Below are 22559 nucleotides of genomic sequence, written 5' to 3'. Positions count from 1 at the left end.
TGTGTGCGTGCGGGTGTGTGTGTGTGCGCGCGCGCGCGTACATGCACAAGCATGTGTGGCGGAGCAATGCTCAGGTGATGACGCTGGGGCCTCGGTGACCGGTCCTCTCGTGGATGTCAGAGATCTTCAGGGCAATGGCAATGAGGGGACCCAGCACGGCCTGGGACACAACATATGGAAAAAAGACATGTCACAAGTCCACAAACCCTGTGCACAGTAGACAGTATGTTCAACTACGCATCCCAGGGTTGGGTTCAAAAGACCTTTGTACAGGGACTTTGCTCCTTTCATTTCTTCGGATCCTAACATATTCCTTAGTCCCTAGCATTGATAGGCACACCCAAATCAAGATGCTGCAAAAAGACCTGGAAATTCAAGGCTTAATAATAATAACAGCTCGCCTAAAAGAACAAAAGGAAATCCTGGGTCAGTCTTCAGAAAAAGTCTTCAGATGCAATGGCACCGGTTTTCTGGCTCACTAAAATGTGCGGACGGTCTGGTGGAAGAATACGCCAAATCTGGTTTTCATGAGCCAATAAGAAGTTTAAACTTTATGATCTCAAAGCAATTAGAATTGTTGCTAATATTTTGGCGGTACTGTCTGAACAACAGGAAACTGTATGGTAACTGTCATAAAGATTCATTTGGGGATCTAAGGCTCACCACTAGTGCTGGGGTCAGCATCTCTTGGCTCTTGAGCCACATGCAGCTCTTCAACCACCCCCTGGCTATTTATAGATCTTACTGTTCATTAGGAATGCAGCCTAGCTCCAAAATAATCATTTAAAATAGGCCATTTCAAAAGCGCCATAATTAAACCATTCCAGCAGCCACATATGGCTGTTTAAATCTAATAGTTTGTCGGCTTTAGGACAATGTGGATGCCTCAGAGACTTCAGAGGTAGAAGGCGGTCTGCGGTTAAACTTCACATACGACTATACTTCCGTTTTTGATCTGTGTGCTAAACTAGTTTATATGTAGTTCATTTCTGTGTTTTTAGGATGTTAAAGCTGTAATTGTCTAAGTTGTAGGAAGCTACGGCCGCCAAGATATGGCTAGAGTCAATGATAAGATTTTTTGGGATTTGAAAGTGTCATTATAAAAGAGTCATTTTCGAAACAAAGTCAACTCGGCATAAAAACTTTTATTTACATTTAATTCTATTTTGGGACAAATTTCAACAGGGATACACTGTAATTTTGTGCCAGAAGGAGGAGAAACAACCATTGAAGATTGCTTAACATTCTTACCTTCATATATTATAATTCGTTTTTTAATGGTCCTTAAACCACATATAATATTGTGGACTCCAGTATGAACTCCATACCTGTGTTTCTCTGTTCTGTCTCTCAGGGTCTTTCTCGTAGCTCTCGGCATAGATCCGGACCGTGGCCCCAGCCCTTCCCCCACTCCCACTCAGACGGAAGACCAAGCGGGACGCATCCGTGAAGACAATCCGCAGACCCTGTTGACGCACATTGCAAGTCAAGAGGGTAGTCAGAGTCGTTTGCTTGCTCTTTGGGATTTCCGGCTAGGTATGCATAGTGCAGAAACATTCTATTGATTATCTGGTTGATTTATAGACTGACACGCCAGGTAGACAGACAAACTAGAAGCAGTGAGACACAGTCAGTGAGACCTTCAGTGTTTTGTAATACAGTATCAACTAACATCCACTAGATGCCGCTCATGTCGTATGCATCAGGAAAGCGTTGCTCTTGCTGCGTGGGTGCGTGTGCGGGCGCATGAGTGTGTGGTAAGTGCGTGGTAAGTGCAACCCTGTCTGTCTGTGTGTGTGAGAATGTATGTGTGTGTGAATGTGTTTGTATGTGTGTCAGCATCAGATGTATGTTGTGTATGTAGTCTGACTACGAGCTAAGAATTCAGTAGCAGGCTGCAGAGCTAAACCAGGCATAGCTCTGTAAAGCCTCTCTTCTGCCACTTGTCACCACATTTTTCCATGTGTGTGTGTAGAGCATGTCAATGTTTGTGAATTTGTTGTTTAAGGGTATTTTCTGCAATGTGTGTGTGTGTGAGTTACATATGTTTGTAAGTGTTGGACAGCTGACACCATCCTCCCTTTCAAAGACATGCAGACAAACAGCCAGGAGAGACAGGAGAGACAGCTGACCCAGCCCTGTCTGTGTAAGGAATGTATCCTATAATAATATGAACAGGGGGAAGCAGGAGGAACGGGCTCCACCATGGGGGGGCCTGGGGGGGGTGACTAACTAGCTGGAACCGCTGTGTCTCTGGACCACTTTGACAGTGAAGGACGGCCCCAGTCTGATCCTCCAGTCACACAGTCCAGGTTTGGAAGTGTGACGGACTAAACACACACACACACACGCTCGCTTCCATCTCTCTGGGCGTAATTCTTCGCAGTCCAAGACTCCCAACACCGACGGATGACCAGCAGGATTTAAATGTGTCATTAGTTTGTAGTGTGAGCCGGAGCTGAGAAGTGTCGACGCCAGGAGAGTTTCCACACATTCCAGGACAGAGCAGAGTCAGCTGAGTGAAACGCACCGCCGGGGGCGGGGTTGTGGGGAGGACAGGATGACAGAGGCAGCGAGCGAGGAAACCTGGGGCCGTATTCACAAAACATTTCATCTCACCACTAGGAGGACTCCTAATCAGCACTAAAAGTTCCTAGCTAGGGGTTTTCTCTAAAAACCTATTCACAAAGCTGCTAAGACCAACTTTTACAAAGAAATGGGGAGAAGTCTTAGAGAAAGGGCGGGGTTGACCCTGTTGCTAGGGATGATGTTGTGTTCCATGAACAAGCTTACTATGCACACAGTGATTGGCGGGTAAAGGATGTGTCATGTTGCCATGTTGAAATAAATATATTCAAATAAGAATAGAATATGGGGTCTCGGGAGGGCATTTATTGTTTGATGTAATATTTTACTGACAGATGACTGAGATATATGTAGTTCAATTTCCCTGTGGCCAAGTAGCGTAGAGTTGTCACAACCTTGATCTCTGGTGTTATTAGGTTGTTTCTGTTTGTTGGTGAAGTGACTGCATCAATGACTAGCTCTACTATGATCATAATACCCTTGTGATTAAGCCGATACCTTGTTAAAAACTCAGTATCAATTAAAAAAAAAAATAACGTCGACCTGATTACCAGGTGGATTGCCGGCAGCAGCCCTTTTAGGATTATTTGTGACTTGGTTTTAGTGACTTAGGAGTCCTCTTGACTACTCCTAACTTTTCACAGATTAAGGAGCTGATTTTAGTGCTAAAACACTTTGTGAAATACTCCTAGGCCAAACATTTTGTCCTAAAGTTAGGACTGACTGGCCCATTTTTTTAAACAAGTATTCCTAAATCAGTTAGCAGCTACTTTTAGTTTTAAGATATTTTGTGTTTAGAGGCAGAGGGTGATTACAAAGCTGTGGTGTTTAGAGGCAGAGGGGGTCATTAAAAGGCTGTGGAGTTTAGAGGCAGAGTGGGACATTAAAAGGCTTTTATGTTTAGAGGCAGAGTGGGACATTAAAGGTCTGTTGTGTTTAGAGGCAGATGGGATGATAAAAGATTGTGGTGTTAAGAGGCAGAGGCACCAGACAGCTGAGTGAATAGGTTCTTAGACCAGTAACCAAAATGTCACCTGCTCGATTCCGTCATGTAAAAAAAAATGTGTTCTGCGCTTGAGCTAGCCAATTAATCCTTATTGGTCCGTAATCCATTCTGGATAAGAGTGTCTTCTAAAGTACTACAATGTGTGTGTTAGATGTTACAATTTTGGTTAGAGTTGGGGTTGAGATTTAGGGTTTGAAAATGTAGGATTTAGAATAAGGAAAATTCTATTGAGGTTTATATAAGGATGGTACAATGTAAAATGTGTGTTTGTAACATTCCCCAACAGTTGGGCGTATAAAACACTCATCTGGTGTGAGAAAGTCTGTCGCAGACTCAATTTCCACCAATCACAATACAATAATTTCTACTGGGGCCAATTATATTGAAAGACCTCTGAACCAAATCTACCAATTAGAATAAAGGCCAACCTAAAACGTCAGTCATTAGCCAGTGGGACCCACCTAAAGCATTGAGAGTCTTCCGATGACTCAACATCAGCAGAGCAAATGCCGCAGACATTACAACCATAAATGTGCTGCGTACTGTAGGATCGCTAAAAAAAAAACAGATAGGTCATCTGTGACCCGTGGGTCCCCTCCCACAGCGAGACAAACGCCTGAAAGGTGGGGGTGGTCGAAAGTATGTTCAACATCAACAGCAGGCGTTTGTTCCTAACCACAGGTTATATATCTCAGCATTATTGTAATTCTTAACCCCCTTTTGCTGTCCGGTGTCTGGCTTTCAATACTGAAGCAAAGCAGTGCTCCGCCGCGTGTGTGTCTGTGTGTCCGTGTGTTTACTGTCTGTAGAGCATGAGAGACAGCCATGCCCAAACATGGAACCCCATGTGGATACACGGCTCACTGGGTGGTCAAGAAAACGGATAATCCTCCGGCCGTCGTTCTGGGAATTGTGGACGCTCCCTAACTGTCCAGCTTTCATTTCAGTGATTGTAAGCGAGCCGGACACATTCATCAAGCCGTGTGAATGTGTGTCTGTTATGATGCCTACAAAGTTTCACTTTGATTTTTTTGTCTTAGTAAATGTAGTCTTAATAAATTATATTGAAATGTTTATATTGACCTTGTCTTTGACAACAAAACCACCCTCTCTCCTCCGCTTTCTTTGTTTCTCCTTATTTAGCTGACGCCCTTATCCACAGCAACTTGCAGTAACGACAGTATAAAATTCCTGGTCCCCTGTGGGAAACAACCTCTGGCATTGCCAGTGCAATGCTCTCCTGACAGAGCTACATGGGACTCTCTCTCTCCTATCCTCCCCCTCTCCTCCTCTTTCTCCCCTCGGAGTCTTATGTCAGTTGGACCTGACCTGGTTGCGGGCGACAGTTCCGTCCACAGGATCGATGTACTCAAAGTTATCAGCGCGCTCCACACAATAGACGTTACTGCCCACAGCAAACTTCTGGCTGGGGAAGGCCTTATCCGTGATCACCGCCTCCAAGTCTCTCATCAGATAGAAGGCTACTCTGGGGTCCACACCATCGTAGTCAAATCTGGGAACATAAACACAGGTGTGAACACAAGGTTGCACACACAAACACACACACACACACACACAAACGTGGCAACGCTCCAAGAAACCACAATAATGGAGACAAACCGACTAAGATAAAGTTAACTGAAATTCCTTTTAGTGCTTTTTTAAACAATGCCGGAGCCTTGACGTTAACAGACACTGAATATCCTTAAATAAAACTAAATGTATCTTCACAGACCTGGCCTGTGTTGAGACTGAGATTAAAAATGTTTGCATGGGAATATCGACAGTTATGAATTTGGACAGAGCATGGGAACAGTTTTGGTACACGTCTCTCCATTTCTCATAGGGAATCAGCTAAAATAAGAGATAGGAGTGGGGGTTGATAGGGGCTTCATAACAGACTCATCCGGGGCAGGGTCGGGGGACTCATCCATCCCTCAGGCATTTCTACGTTCTATAACAGTAGGTCACAGTCTGTACAAGGACACTGGTAATGGGATGAGTAGCATGTCATTCTGCACTGACTTTACATTTCCTATCAATCCGTTGATTGCAGCTTGGACTATAGCAACCTGCAGAAGTAGTTGCGTCCGAGCTTGGCCCAGTGGTCCTTGACGATCATTTCCACGCCCTGCTTTCTGGCAGCCATGATGGAAAGCCACACCAGCACTGACCACAGGCCGTCCTTCTCACGGATGTGGTTTGAACCTGGCCATAGAACAAATGGGGAGGGGGGGGGTTAGCCCGGTTAACACATAACCAGCCTCCATATATGTGGTCCTATGGGCTTTCATCAAAACGAGTGCACTGTGTAAGGAATAGGTTGCCTTTAAGATGCGGCCTGAGGGGACCCTCAAAGATTCCTTGGCTGAAACTGACAAAAACAAGGTGTATTTCAAAAGGAATTTTTCACAGACATACTCACAAGAACCCTTTGTTCAGTTCAACTGTGAGACATATAATTTAACAGCCACTAGTTTGTTTATCTGGCCCTCACACAAACCCTGGATGCCTCTCCTCTCCAGAGTCTATCTAGGCGGCAGGTATCTTTCGACAGACTGCCAATGGAGGAACAGAGAGCCGTCTCTTTCACAACCCGTTGATAGTTTGTTTATATCACTGACAGATGCTCTTTAGTTCAGGTTGAAACACAGGGTTGTAGAAGCGCCAGAGTTAATAAGTGTATGCATTTGTTTTATATTATTACTAATTTTGCAGTCACTCCTATCTAGTCAGTGTTTAAGTGGGTAGTATTTGAATAAAAGTCCACATGGCACCATTCCCCAACACTATCAAGGAGAAACTGGCATCTGAAGAGCAGCTTGTCTCTCTGTGGGGAGATTAGTCAGCTCAAACTCAGTGTTCTTAAAAAGGAGCTCTTTTAACAGAGGGAGGGTATTCTTCATAAAGGGCTTGTTTACATTACAAGACAGAGAATAAAACGGTAGATAGAATTATCTTAGTTTGCATAATTATTTCCATAGCGTTTCGACACAGTGGTCTTCACACTTGCAAAGCTCAGGAGGGGCTCTATCGAACATGTGGCGCACGCTAGTTTGGAAGGTGCAGCCTCGACATATCGATATCTGTAATTGTACACAACAAAATGAGCTAGTGTCTCAAGTCTTCTTCAAAATGTCGCAGAACATCTAGCATAATTGAAACACGCCCTGAGGAACAGATCTATGTGTGAGCCACAGTGCAAAGTTCACACCAGTTAGTTTTAGATGGGATCAGAAAATTACTTTATTGAGGTGGTGTGTTTAGATCTGATTGTTTCCCTTTTGCATGTACTGTTTTATTTATTGTAAAAACTAACAGGTGCAGACTTTGCTGTGGAGTGAACTGACAGTTGGTCATTTCGACTGTCTCAGCTGTTTTTAAGATTTCACTGAAGTACATTTTTGTTCGGAAAAGTGCGTGCGCTCGTGCAGCACACACACAAAGAGGAGCTCTTTACAAGGTCTCATAAAACAAAATCCAATTCCTCTGTCATCAGTTTAGAACCACAAGATTATTTCTTCCGCTGTCTGCATCATCATTCTATTCTTTTTTCTGACCTTTCTATCATCTAGCTGAAAGCCATTCATTTTATTCTTTGCCACTTTGAAGGTAGTAACAATGTAATGATTTTATTAAGCTCTTTTACAAGATCTTAAGTCTTCATGATGTAATATATTTAAATTGATTGAGGTAGGAATTTGTGAAGAAAACTGTACAGGAAGTATAGATACTTAGCCCCACCCAAAAACATAAAACTTGGTTTTGATTTAGGACTGCTCAGAGCTTCTTTTCGCCGTTTGGCCTTAAAAGGGCAGGGCAGAGCAAACACTTCCACAGCATTCAGTCCTATTCATCTCTCCTCTTCCTCCCTGCTCTACATTCCCCCTCTTCATTCTTTCCTTAATGACCTCCTTAACCACACTCTCTGTTTCTCTCCTTCCATCCCTTGCTCTTCTTGCTCACTTCAACCTCTTGTCTCTCTTTCCATCTCAGATTCTTTACGTTGTCTTTCTGGTGAAACGCGTGCCTCTGGTGAAACGCGTGCGAGAGAGAGAGACAGACAAACAGATAAATGAATTGGAGAATTAGAAGAGTGAGAGAGATATGGTGGGCTGAGCAGCTGCCAGCAGAGGCCTGTGGGTTCTGGTGATTCACAGAGCTCCTCTCTCCTTTTATAGCAGAAGAATGGGGAATATTTACACACACACACACACATATCCTCACACATCTTCTATGCTTGGAAGACTCCCACAAGAGGCGGGTCCCTTTATTCAGTTATGATATTCTCTACAGTATCACAGAAGGTCCAGAAGCAGACTGGATTCTGCTAAAAGGTGAACAGAGTGCCGACGAGGTGCTGTAGGACTCAGATCAAGGTAAATGTCAAACAGGAGAAAACATTCCGTAACACTTACTTGTCCCAAAGCTCTCCTCTCCACAGACCGAGCACCTCCCTGAGTCCATTAGGTTCCCAAAGAACCTCCAGCCTGTAGGAGTCTCATACAGCGCCACCTTCAGGGCCTTGGCTACCCTACACACACACACACATTGATTACATGAGGTTACATATCTTACACTCATATACACATGCAGACCATGTTGATCATACAAATCACTTCTGGAGAACATAATCCACACTAGCCTATCTCATTAAATGAGGAGCCACTTTCTCCAGCTTCAAAGTGAGACTTCATACTACTAAGAGACATTTCAGGCACCTGGCCAGCAAAGGCAATATGCCATCTATTCATCCAATAACTTAATAAGGGAGAAGGAAAAAAATTAACAGTGATAGCTAACCTTTCAGCTGATGTTAGTTTTGAGAATGGTCCATGTACTCTCACAGTCACAGAGGGAAAAATGGGAGCGAAGAAGTGGGGGGTGGATGCAGAAAGGGTGAGAAAAGAAGAAGGGATAGAGAGAGGTATATTTGGGAAGCCTACAGAGGAAGGGATACTAATTATATCAAAGGGGGGTAGAGAGAGAGAGCGTGATAGAGGGAGATTTAGAGATCATAGAGCAGAGAGAGTGGAACATGAGAGGAGAGCAGGCAGGTGAAGAGGGAGACGCTGCTCTCTCTTCTTTTCCTAAACCCTTTCTGTGAGACAAGGTCATATTAACTACACATTGTCAATGTGGATATTTGAAAGAGAACATGAGTTATAACATTGTCTTCTCCCCTATTTTACATGACGTCCATTAAATCGAATGCATGGATGACAACCATCATCTCCCCACTCTTAAATATGACAGGGCTTCACAAATGGGTTTTTCAAAGTACTGACATAATGTACTGTTGCCGTTGGAAACCTCGCTGAACACACATCACTAGATTTACACGTCTGACTTCTGGAATTTTGTTGCTAATGGTGTCAGCACCGGGGGTATAACTCAGGGGGAACAGCTCTGGAACACAAAACCTGCCGTTCCTACAAGAAATCGGAAACTCTGACCGTGGCCAACACAAGCACCCAGCATGGCCCTGGTTGCACAGAATATTGCTTCAATGTTCGTGGGATGTTAGGATAAGAGAGGAAATGTGGTGGTTTCCTAGTGCTTTTAATTCTAGCAACAGCTGCGCCCTGACCACAACCTGACATAACATAACATAACATGAGCTCCAAGTCCCTTCCGACCTGATACACACACAAAACAAGTGACTATATTACTCCTGTCGGTCATCTAATGGCAAGCGCGAGAATGGCTGAGGTTAAATTCTCAACGACTGACACGTGTGTTTATTCTTGAACTGGATTGATGGGAAAGATTGATTTTGGAATGTTCCAATGGCCTAGGTTGGTCCAGCAGCTCGTGAACACATCGAAATTACGTAGGTTCAAGTCGGGCCCACTCCTCTGGAACACATATAAACTATGTTGCAGTGTGGGTTCAAGTCGGGCCCACTCCTCTGGAACACATATAAACTATGTTGCAGTGTGGGTTCAAGTCGGGCCCACTCCTCTGGAACACATATAAACTATGTTGCAGCGTGGGTTCAAGTCGGGCCCACTCCTCTGGAACACATATAAACTATGTTGCAGCGTGGGTTCAAGTCGGGCCTACTCCTCTGGAACACATATAAACTATGTTGCAGCGTGGGTTCAAGTCGGGCCCACTCCTCTGGAACACATATAAACTATGTTGCAGCGTGGGTTCAAGTCGGGCCTACTCCTCTGGAACACATATAAACTATGTTGCAGCGTGGGTTCAAGTCGGGCCCACTCCTCTGGAACACATATAAACTATGTTGCAGCGTGGGTTCAAGTCGGGCCCACTCCTCTGGAACACATATAAACTATGTTGCAGCGTGGGTTCAAGTCGGGCCCACTCCTCTGGAACACATATAAACTATGTTGCAGCGTTGGGTCGAGTCCAGCCCACTCTTCTGTCTTTACACACTTTCATGTCAAAGAAAGCCTAAAAATACCTTGCAAAATATATATCAGTATGATAAGTTTGTCCATAACGTTGTTGACTGGGAGTGGTAAACACAGTTATGTGGCCATGTATCTGAGAAATATGTCCAACAGTCAATCAAACTGTTAAATGTTAAACCCGTTTAATCTCTCCAGTGCTTGAACACCTCCTTATTTCTCCCTCTATACCTCCTCCATCCCTTCGCCTTCCTCCCTTTTTTCTCACACTCTCTCTCCCTCCATTCACAGCAGAAACAACCTTGTGCCTGGAACTATTTGTCAGGAAGGGGGATGTCGGCAGATGAGTGTTACAGTTACATTTTAATCATTAAAAGCTGACACTCTTATCCAGAGCACCTTACAGCGTTAGTGGAGATGTCGGGGGGGGGGGGGGGGGGTGTTAGGGTCAGTCAGATCCACCCAGGTCTTCTGCATTTTAACACAGCTCCCTACATCAGATACTGTTTGACATCCAAATAAGTTTTAGCTGTATCCCTTAGTAACAAATACACAGTATGACACAATACATTTCCCATGTCCTTCAATCGTGTTTCTATACCGGCACCACCTCTGTGTGGGAGAAGTCAAACATTCGTATTCCGTATCCTATGACTGGCATGGCTAAGATGACATTGTGGACAGGATGGACCTAGGTCTCCTGAATGTCCTCCAGATGTACCCGCGTTGTCCCCCTCTTCAGGATCCAGGTAACGGAGAAGGACTGGGGGGATTTAAAACAGGTGCTTGGCTCAGCAGTGTCTCACTGGCAAGGTCTCACTTTCCAGGCTTGCAAATCAGATACACATGCAGACAAACACCCGAATGCATGTACCTACATGTGTGCACACAAAGACCCCCGCAAACACACAAATGGACAAACACCCTTCTGGTCTTTAGAAGTTGCTTCCTAACCCTACCACATCTACTTTTATTGATGTGACTGGTGTTAGTTGAGGTTCTCATAGCCCAGTATGGAGGCCAGTACATTGGCCTCAGTGAGACAGAACTGACACAGTATTTAAGTTTTGTTGTTCATAACAGGCACAACAAAATGACCCAGTCTGACCTCTCCACGCCGCCTCCTCCTCCTCCCCTTTTGGTGTGGCCAAAGGAGAGGCAGATGTTTCCTCTCCCACCTTCCATGTCGTCAATGCAACAACACAGGGCTTCGCACACACAAACACACACACACACACAAACACACTCTCTCAAAGTCACACCCTTTCATATACGCTAATCGCATCCACACACACGCGTCCCTGACATTCAGAGGTGAAAGATTTAGCGCCTCTTTGTCGGCTACTTGCTCTGCGATTGTCCCCAATGTCCTGCAGCACGAAACACATCCTCTTATTTATCTCCACTGTTTTGACCTCAGGGACCAAACTGAGACCAAATACTGACTGGAATTTTTTTAAAGCTTTATTTACAATAAATGTAGGAATTATGTACACCAGTTAATTAGGTACATCCATTTAGTATCAGGTCTGACATCCTTTGCCTCCAGTAGAGCCAGTATTCTTCAGTTGATGGATTCCACAACGTATTGGAAATATTCCACAGGGAAGTTGGTCCTTGCTGATGTGATGACATCACACATTTGCTGAAGCGGGTGGTACATTCATGCTGATAACAGCTTGTTCCATCTCAAAGATGATCTGCCGAGCCGGGATCTGTGTAGGCTACTGAAGTAAACTGATATTAATCGGACCAGGCAGTGTTTTTCCATTTATACATTTTCCAGTGTTGTTGCTCCATGCATGCCCACTGGAGAAAATTATAATGGTTTTTAGCTGATAGAAGTGGAATGTGGTGTTACAGTTTTCTGCAATAACCTATCGGTGACAAGGACCGACAGGTTGTGGGTTCCAAGATTTTGTATTTCACTGTTGCACTGCAATGTTATTTGCCGTTTTCTCCGCCTGCCTGTTAGATTGCACGATTCCTACCATTCTCCATAAACCTATCTCATCAACAAGCAGTTTCAGCCCAGAGGACTGCTTCTGACTGGTTTTTGTTTGTTTCCACCATGCTCTGTAAACATTTCACGGGGGGAAGGCCATTATGTGATAATAGAATAGTTGCCACCATGTTAATATTCAACAGTACCAGTCACCATGTTACAACTCTACAGTACCAGTCACCATGTTACAACTCTACAGTACCAGTCACCATGTTACAACTCTACAGTACCAGTCACCATGTTACAACTCTACAGTACCAGTCACCATGTTACAACACTACAGTACCAGTCACCATGTTACAACTCCAGAGTACCAGTCACCATGTTACAACTCAACAGTACCAGTCACCATGTTACAACTCTGCAGTACCAATCACCATGTTACAACTCACCAGTACCAGTTACTATGTTACAACTCTACAGTACCAGTCGTCATGTTACAACTCTACAGTAATTAACTAAATTACACACTACGAGACCATAGCGATATGCAGACCATGGTACAAGACAGTTCTTCAACAGTGTGAGATATGTGTGTGAGTCATGTGATTTAGTCATGAGGGTGTTTGTATTGATTGGTGGTGGATTACATGGAAGTGCTGTGTGACACAAGAGTGTGTCCATCTGTAAGAAGACTGACACACACACACACACACACAGACAGTGATTGTTAATGTATATTACTGACCACTTGATCACATCGTCTCACTCACCACTGCTCTGGGATAGCTTTATGTAACAGGTCTTAGTGTGTGGGCCCTGGGCAGTATTTATAGGCAACGAATGCTGTGTGTGTGTCTTTGTGTGTCTCTGTGTGTGTGAGAACACTAAGTTATTCATAGAGGGTGATTCTCCACTCTGAGGCGTCCACCATTTTCAGAGAAAGGACCAGGGCAGGAAATAGACAGAGAGAAAGAGAGACAGAGAGAAAGCTTTAGAGAGAGGGAGAGAGAGACAGAGGGACACTACATTTTGGACTCACCTAACACACTGTGATCCATATTATTATCACAAGGCATTCTTATTCAACCCGAGAAATGCAGACAGTGACCTTTTAGAGCAGTTGGCCCAGGAACACCGGCTACATTTAACCACTAGACCATCAATCAAACAAATCTAAATCTCTATCCAAAATACATAAACTAAACATTTTCCACAGTAGTTACTTTACTGTTGTTGTTTTTTTAATGGGTCATTATTTTTGCCTAAACACGTTTGCTTCGGCAATATTGGCAACCATCCATCAATGCCATTAAGACTCCTTTTGAATTTAATTGAGAGAGACAGAGAGAAAGAGACACACAGAGAAAAGAGGGGATAGAAAGATGAAGCTAAGATGATGAGCAGTGGGTACAGAGTTGGGTTTCGGAATCTGAAGTTGGTAAAAATCCCTGTGATGCCAAACCTTGAAGACCCCAGCCGTCATCCACAACTGACTACAGTCATCCGTTTAAACCCAAAGCCAAAAAGGGAACAGGATTGTCCGTGTGTATGTGTCTCACCTGTCTATGGCAGTGCTGGTAGCCATACTCCTAGCAAAGCCTTTAACTCCCATCTGTCTGAAGTACGGGATACAGGAGAGGTTGGCAGCCATGATAGCCAAGGAGTCTGACGGGTTCACAAAGAAACCATTCTCACCCAGGATCATATACCTGTCCTGCAAATACAAACACCAGAAAATATGCTCATCCACCATTCATCAATCCACAAAGAAATAACAGAACAAACACATTTTCAAATCCTCCAACAATTTTAAAATGTTACAGGGAAATGTTGGCTGATACTCTGTCATGTCCTACCAGTCAATCAACCATTTGCATTTCTCCCAACCCACCCTTAGAGCCATTGGACGAAACTGGAAACATCCGGTTTTCAGAGATACAGTATCTTCAACCTAATTTCCTTTTCCCCTGAAAACCGGATGTTAGGACTGTGGTCAGGAATGTATTTTTATGCCTGAAAACTCCTAGGTTACTCCCAATGATTTCAAATGTACGGTACACAGACTTCCTTAGTAACACAATGCCAAGGCCAGCTAATGAAGCTAAGTGCATGAGCAGGGCAGTGGTAAAAATGACTGTGTCGAAGATTATGTTTATTATGTTAGTTGGTCCAAATGTCTAACATCCTGTCACAGACCTGCAAATAAATATACATGAAAATAAATAAAGACTGTTACGAGTTCCCACCAGATAGCTGACTGTAGGCCATATATGCACAGCGCTTTGTGTCAGACACTTCACTTGATTTGGTTTGCAGTCATGGAACCAACGGAATAGTCCTAAATGTGTAAACTCTACCCATTTAAGCCGACCCAGAGACGCTCATACGCTACCCTGAATGTGAACTGTGGTGGTTAACATTATATATCCTCCTCATCCGCTTCCATGAATGTAAACTGTGTTGGTTTACATTATATATCCTCCTCATCCGCTTCCCTGAATGCGAACTGTGGTGGTTTACATTATATATCCTCCTCATCCGCTTCCATGAATGTAAACTGTGTTGGTTTACATTATATATCCTCCTCATCCGCTTCCCTGAATGCGAACTGTGGTGGTTTACATTATATATCCTCCTCATCCGCTTCCCTGAATGTGAACTGTGGTGGTTTAAATTATATACCCTCCTCATCCGCTTCCCTGAAAGTGAACTGAGGTGGTTTACATTATATATCCTCCTCATCCGCTTCCCTGAAAGTGAACTGAGGTGGTTTACATTATATACCTCCTCACCCGCTTCCCTGAAAGTGAACTGAGGTGGTTTACATTATATATCCTCCTCTTGGTTGGAGCTGCCTTACCCCGTCGGCATCGAATGCAGCGCCGAAACCAAAGTCTCCACCCTTCATGGCATTGACCAATGAGGCTGCATACGTGAGGTTGGGCTCTGGAGGCCGTCCCCCAAAGTCTTCCATGGGGACACAGTTGACGGCAGAGTTGGCCGGGGCCCCCAGCTCGTCGCACAGGATACGACGCACGTACGGACCCATCACTGAAAAAACAATAAAATTAGCTACATTACAATACCACAGAATACGGCACTGATCTCCTGGTCCAGTACAGACTGTGTGACTCCAGCCCTACCGCCGTTCATGGCATCGATGCGTATCTTCAGCTGTTCTGGTCCCGTCAGAAGGCTCTTGATGGAACTGAAGTCAAAGATGGTTCTCAGCAGGTTTAGGTAGACCTCCACTGAGTCAACTATCTCAACTGCGAACAAACAGCAGATGAGAGGCTCAGTTTATCACATTCCTGCATATCAACCGGCTAAAAGCATAGGCGAGTTTCACGCCAGGCCAATGTGTGTGATCATGTTTGCGTGGTGTGCGCGTCCTGTACCTCTGAAGGGTTTGAACTTGTTCTCCAGGTCGAAGTCGTGGCGTCCCAGCCTGCCCAGGTCAATGCGGAGGTCGGGACAGATGGCGTACTCTTCCAGGGTCCTACTCACCTGGGCAATCTTCTCCATGACCGTGTCTGGAGATGGGCCTGTTGAGTGAGGGGTACATGATTATTAAGGATATCCCTTTTGTTGTTTTTTCACAATACAGCATTCTTCTGAGGCGGGCTAATAATGTGTATTGAACTGTTGGATAGTCACAGGAAGTTAGATAACGATTTGCTCCAAGAAGAGGAGTCATTACATAACGCTTAAGGAACATTTAAATCTGCTGTCTACAGCACAATGTGCAGTAGACAGCTACAATTTTCAGCAGCTACTGGGCCATGTACAGTAGACACAAACAAAGGAGAAATTGTGTACAGTCCTTTTTGAGAGCCACAGTCCGCAGGCTCTCAGAGATGACAAGTGTGAGACATGAGGGATGAGACATGAGGGACGAAGAAGGCCATTCCACTGCTCTTTTTATATGACTGGAAGATGATTGAGATTCCACGATAAACCCTTGGCGATGTTTTTTCTAAAAAAAAATTTCAGGGTCAGAAAGAGACTGACACTCTTTTCTGCCATCCAGGATCAGATTGATTTGACTGTTTATTTTTTTCTGAAATTAATCAGTTAGGATCATAAATCATTGCTACAGTATCAACTTTCACACCTCACTTAATAAATCATGTATTTGTATACATGTCACTTAACAAATACACAAATCGTGTCTAATAACAACTTATTGTTGCTACTCATCCTTATAGGACCCTCTCCAAAATGAGATGGTGCATCTCAAGGGGATTAAGCCAGGTCATCTTCAATAACCTGGGCTTAAGCCAGGAAGAGCGAGCAGAACCACCAGCGGAAAGGAAACCACCTTAGGAGACATCCATCAATCCACTGATTGACAGCAATCAGTCAAATATGCACCTCACCTCCATTGGCCACGTTGAATTTGACTCCAAAATCTCCCCCAGGGCCCCCTGGGTTATGACTGGCTGTTAGGATTATTCCACCAATGGCTTTGATCTTCCTGATGATGCAGGACACAGCAGGGGTGGAGAGGAGACCATTGTGGCCAATCACAAGTCGGCCGATCTGACGGACATACAGACAGAGTTGGAGGACCATTAGCAAAATTAATCTCATACTGAGAACTATCTTCATATGCAATTATTTTACTTTAACTGACCATTCATTGGTAGGCACATAGCTTATTGACATTTTATGTAGCTCTGTCAGTGAGCTGTTTTTTAAATTGATATTCTCTGTGATGCATTGGTTTATGGGTTGTGTACACACCAAGACGAGTAGTTGCGTGGTTCCTAACATAATACTAATATAATGGTTTAATTCAAACCACTTAATTTAAATATGCTTCATGATGCTTGATTTGGCACGAAGAAGGTTACAGACATTTTACAACCATTGAACTGGGGTATTGGGTACATTTGGACTATTCAGAACGCTCCCCTTTAGCAGATGGTTGAGGTCTGTCAGGCCCAAAACCTCTCACCACAAGAACAGTTTTCTTTCCTACAGCAGTTGGCCTCATGAACATGCCCCCGGAACCAAACGGACTATAGTCCACTCCTCACATACACACAACCCTCAACTGGACAAATCTGTAACCCCTCCCCACATACACAAATACCTTCAGCTGGACAAATCTATAACCCCCTCCTCACATACACACACAACACTCAACTGGACAAATCTTTTTAGTCATTCATGCTCAGTGTACTGTTTTCAAGCTCAGGGTACTGTTTTTAAGATCAGTGTACTGTTTTTCTTTGTTTTTATTTCCTTTGTATAAATTGTTGCATTAATGGGCTAGAACAAATTCCTGTTGTGAAACTTACCTGACAATAAAGTTCTTTCTAATTTCTGATTTTAGACTGCCATGGGCGTCTCATGTTCTGGCTCTAGGCTACAATCTCAAGTATTTGTAATAAGTGTCCTCATTCATGAGGAATTCATTATGACGTTGGTGCATCCCTTGATTTCAGGATTCAGAGAGAAAACATGACTGTGTTCAAGAAAACAACACATCAGCTCTGTTACTGACAACATACTTCCCGAAAGAGCATTTTATATCTATTCCAGACACTAGTTGAAAAGGACACTTTGGTGGCACATTTCACAGCTGCTGTGCCCTGTCATAACACATTTTATAGACCTGTAATCATTCTGTACGGTACATCCAGCATTTCACTAAATATTCGTTCCCAACGCGTATCTCCTGTGAGTTTGAATATTCTCTAACCTCCAACAAGGCAACGGCCGGAGGTGTGCGTCAGGAAATGAAAGGAGTGATGGAACAGCTGATAAGGCTGGGCAGGCAAGAAGACATTTGGCTAGGCCAGCAGAAAAAATACCCATCTACCTCAGATTTTAATTTGGCATATTACCAAGCGTGATAGGCTATCACAAAGGTCTGAGAATACCGCCCCCTCCAAGAGCTCTGCGTAAACCGCTTTGGCACGCAAGCACGTACACGGACACACACGCGCGCGCGCTCGCTACACGGTGTAGGCTTCAAATTTCGGGTGTAAATAATAGCCCATGTAGCCTATTGCCTATACAACGCAGAGGCATTTGGGGGGATTTATCAAGTAAATCATTAATCATAATCATCATCCTAATCACCACCATCATTACCGCGAACTATGAACAACTCTAAACTTTCTGTCATGACATGTCTTACCCCGTTGGCCGCGGCCATCTGCACAATAATCTCGGTGGCGGCTCTGCTGAAGTAGCGTCCGTCGCTGCCCACCACCATTGTACATCCCTGCCTGTCCCTCAGGTCAATGGACGACAGCACGCTTTGAATGTAGTTCTGCAAATAGTTCTTCTTGCCCTCGAACACCGCTGTCTTTCGCCTAAGTCCGTTGGTACCAGGCCGCTGGTCATCAAACGGGCTCGTTTGGACCGTTACCACGGGAATGGGGTTCGTCTCCATCCTCCAAACAAGAACCCACCGGGAGGGACGCGTCTGCTGGCTACACGAGTATGTATTTTACAAAAATAACACGGTCAGATGCCTAACCTTACTGTCCTGTGGATAGAGGGAACGCGCGGAATATATGCAAAGATACGATCCGTTTTGCCAGTTGATGTCCACGCTAGTCATCCAGAAGTACCACTTTAGATGGGAAGAAATGCAGTCTCGCAATGACAGCACTTCAGCGCTTTTCCAGTGGGACGGCTGTGATGAAAAGTTCGCGTCAACATATATTTTGCATAGTTAGCTCGGTTTGAAATAGGCTAGTTAGTTATACTGTAGGCTATGCTTTCAACAGATGCATACAGTACACTTAAAGTAAGGGGTTTTAAATGCTAAGCCAAGTCTTCTCTTCCGCCTGACAACTCCCTGTTTTCCAAATAAACCCAACTCTCCACAAGGACAGACGCCTGCCAAAATCAAGGAGGGCCAAAGCTCCTACAATCAGCTGCGCCTAGGTCCAAAAATAGCACAGTGTTCGGGGAGAATTGTGTCGGGCGGGGAATGTAACTGGACGCTGCTTGTGTCTAACGACACTTTCTGATCCGTTAGAATCAAAGCAATGTCAGTTGGCAAGCTTAAAAGAATCAGACTTGTTCAATGAAAATGTACTTCGGCTATGCTTACCACGGATGGGGCCGCACGGAGTGCGCACTCTAGGCTATAGCCTGGGTATTAAAACGCATTCCTCCAACTTTCATAGATAATATTACACTTCAAGCTCAAATTTCAAATATTTTTCATATCTAACTTTATGCTGAATTATAAAAACTAAATCCACTAGGCTAGTAGATAGAAAGAAACTGACAGAAAGACTGACTGACGCATGTGCTTGTTCACACAGATGCATTAACTGGTGGACATCGCAACACTGGAATCAACTTTCCTTTAAAATGCATATTGTTAAAAAGATGTACTGGTCCTGTAATTGGAGTGTGTTGGGAAAATATTTCCATACGTAGCCTACTAAAAGACCTAGACCTAATCTTTATCTTTATCTTGACTCAAACTTTGGCCACACGGTGGCAGCATTGCATAAACCTACAGCTGGTTGAAATAAATGTTAAAACAGATTTTTAAAAGTAACTGTTAGGACATGACTGTGAAAATCTCACTTTTAAAATGTCAGTTAACTCATACCCAAACAATATTCTTGATGTATCTTAATGTTGATGCCCCCTATATACCTCACATCAAACTTCTATTTCAGATATACCATTTGAAAAATGCTATTTAGTTATCATATTAAATTATATTTGTAAAATGCTTTTAGTAATATAAGAATAACCTCTATGTTGGCCAAACTTTGTCATCAGAATCATAATAGCCTATTCAGGATACACTAGGCAGCACACCGCAAAGGGAAACACCAGACAAGGCTAGCAGTGCCAGCTCTAGCCTTTTGGGGGTCCTAAGCAAAAATAGATTTGGGGCCCTCTCTCCCCCTCTCCCTAGATGATCAACAGATAGGTAGATAAGCAATTAATAAAACATGTAATACTATCGGAATAAATCATCTATCTATCTCTAGAAATTCATAGAAATAGATAAATGACCAATAGACAGAGTTGACCAATTCAGAGAGATATATTGATTTCTACCTGAATAAGTCATATATCTATCGTTACAGATAGATAGATGACTCATAGATAGATGACCAATTCATAGAGATAAATAGATATCTATCGGAATAAGTAATCTATCTTGCTCTATGAATCATAGAGATAGATAATTACCAATTTATACGAATAGATTCAGAGATGTACATATAGATTTCTATCTGAATAAGTCATCTGTCTATCTGTATGAATTAGATAGATGACCAACAGATAGATGATCAACTCACAGATAAATAGATCAACAATAAAAATCGAAAACATCAACATTAAAAATCGAAGATTCATACAGAGATAGGTGATAAAATAAATTCATAAAGGTACATAAATGACAAAATCACAGATAGATTAAACATTAAATAATATAGATAGATTACCACATAGCCACACATATAGATGACCAATTCATAGAGATTTAGTGATATATACACTCACCTAAAGGATTATTAGGAACACCTGTTCAATTTCTCATTAATGCAATTATCTAATCAACCAATCACATGGCAGTTGCTTCAATGCATTTAGGGGTGTGGTCCTGGTCAACACAATCTCCTGAACTCCAAACTGAATGTCAGAATGGGAAAGAAAGGTGATTTAAGCAATTTTGAGCGTGGCATGGTTGTTGGTGCCATACGGGCCGGTCTGAGTATTTCACAATCTGCTCAGTTACTGGGATTTTCACACACAACCATTTCTAGGGTTTACAAAGAATGGTGTGAAAAGGGAAAAACATCCAGTATGCGGCAGTCCTGTGGGCGAAAATGCCTTGTTGATGCTAGAGGTCAGAGGAGAATGGGCCGACTGATTCAAGCTGATAGAAGAGCAACTTTGACTGAAATAACCACTCGTTACAACCGAGGTATGCAGCAAAGCATTTGTGAAGCCACAACACGCACAACCTTGAGGCGGATGGGCTACAACAGCAGAAGACCCCACCGGGTACCACTCATCTCCACTACAAATAGGAAAAAGAGGCTACAATTTGCACGAGCTCACCAAAATTGAACATTTAAAGACTGGAAGAATGTTGCCTGGTCTGATGAGTCTCGATTTCTGTTGAAAAAGTTCAACTAAGCTTAAAACGTTATGTAAATTCAAGGCAATGTTACAGAGTAACCAATAAAAGCTAATGGTTTACAATCCCTAGTGACATAACTTGCTTATTGCAGCCCGACATCCTATTTGCATTAACAAGGCCAGCGGAATGTGGCCAGGTGAGAGCTGCTTGTATAGTGTGTAGGAGGTTTTCATTTACTGTGAATATCCTGCAGAGATGGTAACAATGTTTTGTGGGTGACAGTTGTTACTGTGTTCAAGGCTCTGTGTGTAAAGTGAAGAAAACAATATTGTTGCATTGGTGCTGTTAGGCCAATGGGCTCTGCCCACCTGCTGTGGTTGCTGGTCACGCCTATGTGGGTTGGACGGACTGCGGAGGAAGCAATATTGTAAAATGCTACTGGTTTCTCTCAAAAGTCTCAGATGCAGCCTGAGACTTTTGCAAATGCACATTTTTAAACCTTCCATGTTGATCTGAATATACTTATGTAATGTATTATTCAAATGTGCATTATCTTTAAGTAGAATCAAAAGCACACCGCAGTTGGCCATGAAATTCCAAGTTCGACATGCGGGACATATTAGCACATAAATGATAGTACACCATGTTCGGGGACCCATTTTGACTCACAGCACCACTTTTTAAACAGTGGCCACAAATCCCTGAATGCATTTTAAACTAACATTTCATTTTACTGTACAAACACAATTCACAAATCTATTTTTGAAAAACTATTTTTATTAAATCGCAGTGGTGTCCAAAGCGGTAGTCCAGAGGAAACGTATTAATAAAGTAAATCCCTTGTTTTGTCAAGCTCATGAGATAAATGTATTTATCTGAGATCATGTGACATTTTCCCACAAATAGTATCTTGTCATCTAATTATGTGACATCTGAAGGCATCTGGCATAATAATGAGTCATAGAATGATGTATAGTTTTGCATTCTAAGGAGAAGCGCTGTCATTCTAAGAAGAGGCGCGGCTTCTTAATGTAAAACCAGCCATCACTAATCTTGGTTGGAGCGCGAGTGCACAAAGCATTATGTTGTTTAGACATGCTGGAACTATTTTGGAGTAAGTGCGCCTTATATAGAAAATATTTACCTGCTTTGCTCACACTAGATTAGAAGGCTATTCCTTTTTTATATTACCCACAAAAAATCATAACAGAATCCACACTCCGGGCTTAATACTTGGCTTACTTACTTTGTCCTAAATCAATTATTTTTGTCATCAACATCTGTTTAAATAAACGTGAGGAAGGAAATAAGTAATGACAGGAAAGAAATGTAGACAGTAGCATAATATGGGCAACATGATTTATTGTTTTATGTTAATAAAGAAACATCCAAACATAGAAACATAATACAATGGCATATGGCAAGTGTTACCATTTTTATTTGCACTTTCACATTGACAGCCTATTCTAACAAATATATTAGTCTTATTTACATTGACTTTTGACATAAACAAAAATGAATGAACATAACATGCATCTTAAATAATTTATTTGAGAA

General features: G+C 43.0%; 1 protein-coding gene across 1 annotated transcript; it reads right to left on the bottom strand.

The window, feature by feature from the left end:
• pgm5 (phosphoglucomutase 5) lies at positions 1–18800 on the bottom strand. Its single transcript, XM_010876147.4, has 11 exons — positions 18069–18800; positions 16297–16459; positions 15316–15462; positions 15061–15186; positions 14778–14968; positions 13477–13631; positions 8011–8126; positions 5665–5800; positions 4922–5105; positions 1329–1466; positions 1–160 (listed from the first exon to the last, which is right to left on the bottom strand). Exons 1-11 carry the CDS (start codon positions 18324–18326, stop codon positions 71–73), a joined length of 1704 nt encoding a protein of 567 aa, XP_010874449.1. The 5' UTR covers positions 18327–18800; the 3' UTR covers positions 1–70.
• Positions 18801–22559: the final 3759 nt, after the last annotated feature.

This window comes from Esox lucius, chromosome 13, assembly GCF_011004845.1.
Source record: "Esox lucius isolate fEsoLuc1 chromosome 13, fEsoLuc1.pri, whole genome shotgun sequence".
NCBI lineage: Eukaryota > Metazoa > Chordata > Actinopteri > Esociformes > Esocidae > Esox > Esox lucius.
The sequence above is the reverse complement of the archived record's forward strand: the minus strand, read 5'-3'. Positions and strand labels throughout refer to the sequence as shown.

Bases quoted from the DNA above. Each gene is read 5' to 3' on its own strand.
- pgm5 (XM_010876147.4), bottom strand. From the start codon at position 18,326: ATGGAGACGAACCCCATTCCCGTGGTAACGGTCCAAACGAGCCCGTTT. The intron at 16,460-18,068 runs GTAAGACATGTC...TATGTCCGTCAG, and splicing joins AGATGGCCGCGGCCAACGGG to ATCGGCCGACTTGTGATTGG. The intron at 161-1,328 runs GTATGGAGTTCA...GTTGTGTCCCAG, and splicing joins GACAGAACAGAGAAACACAG to GCCGTGCTGGGTCCCCTCAT.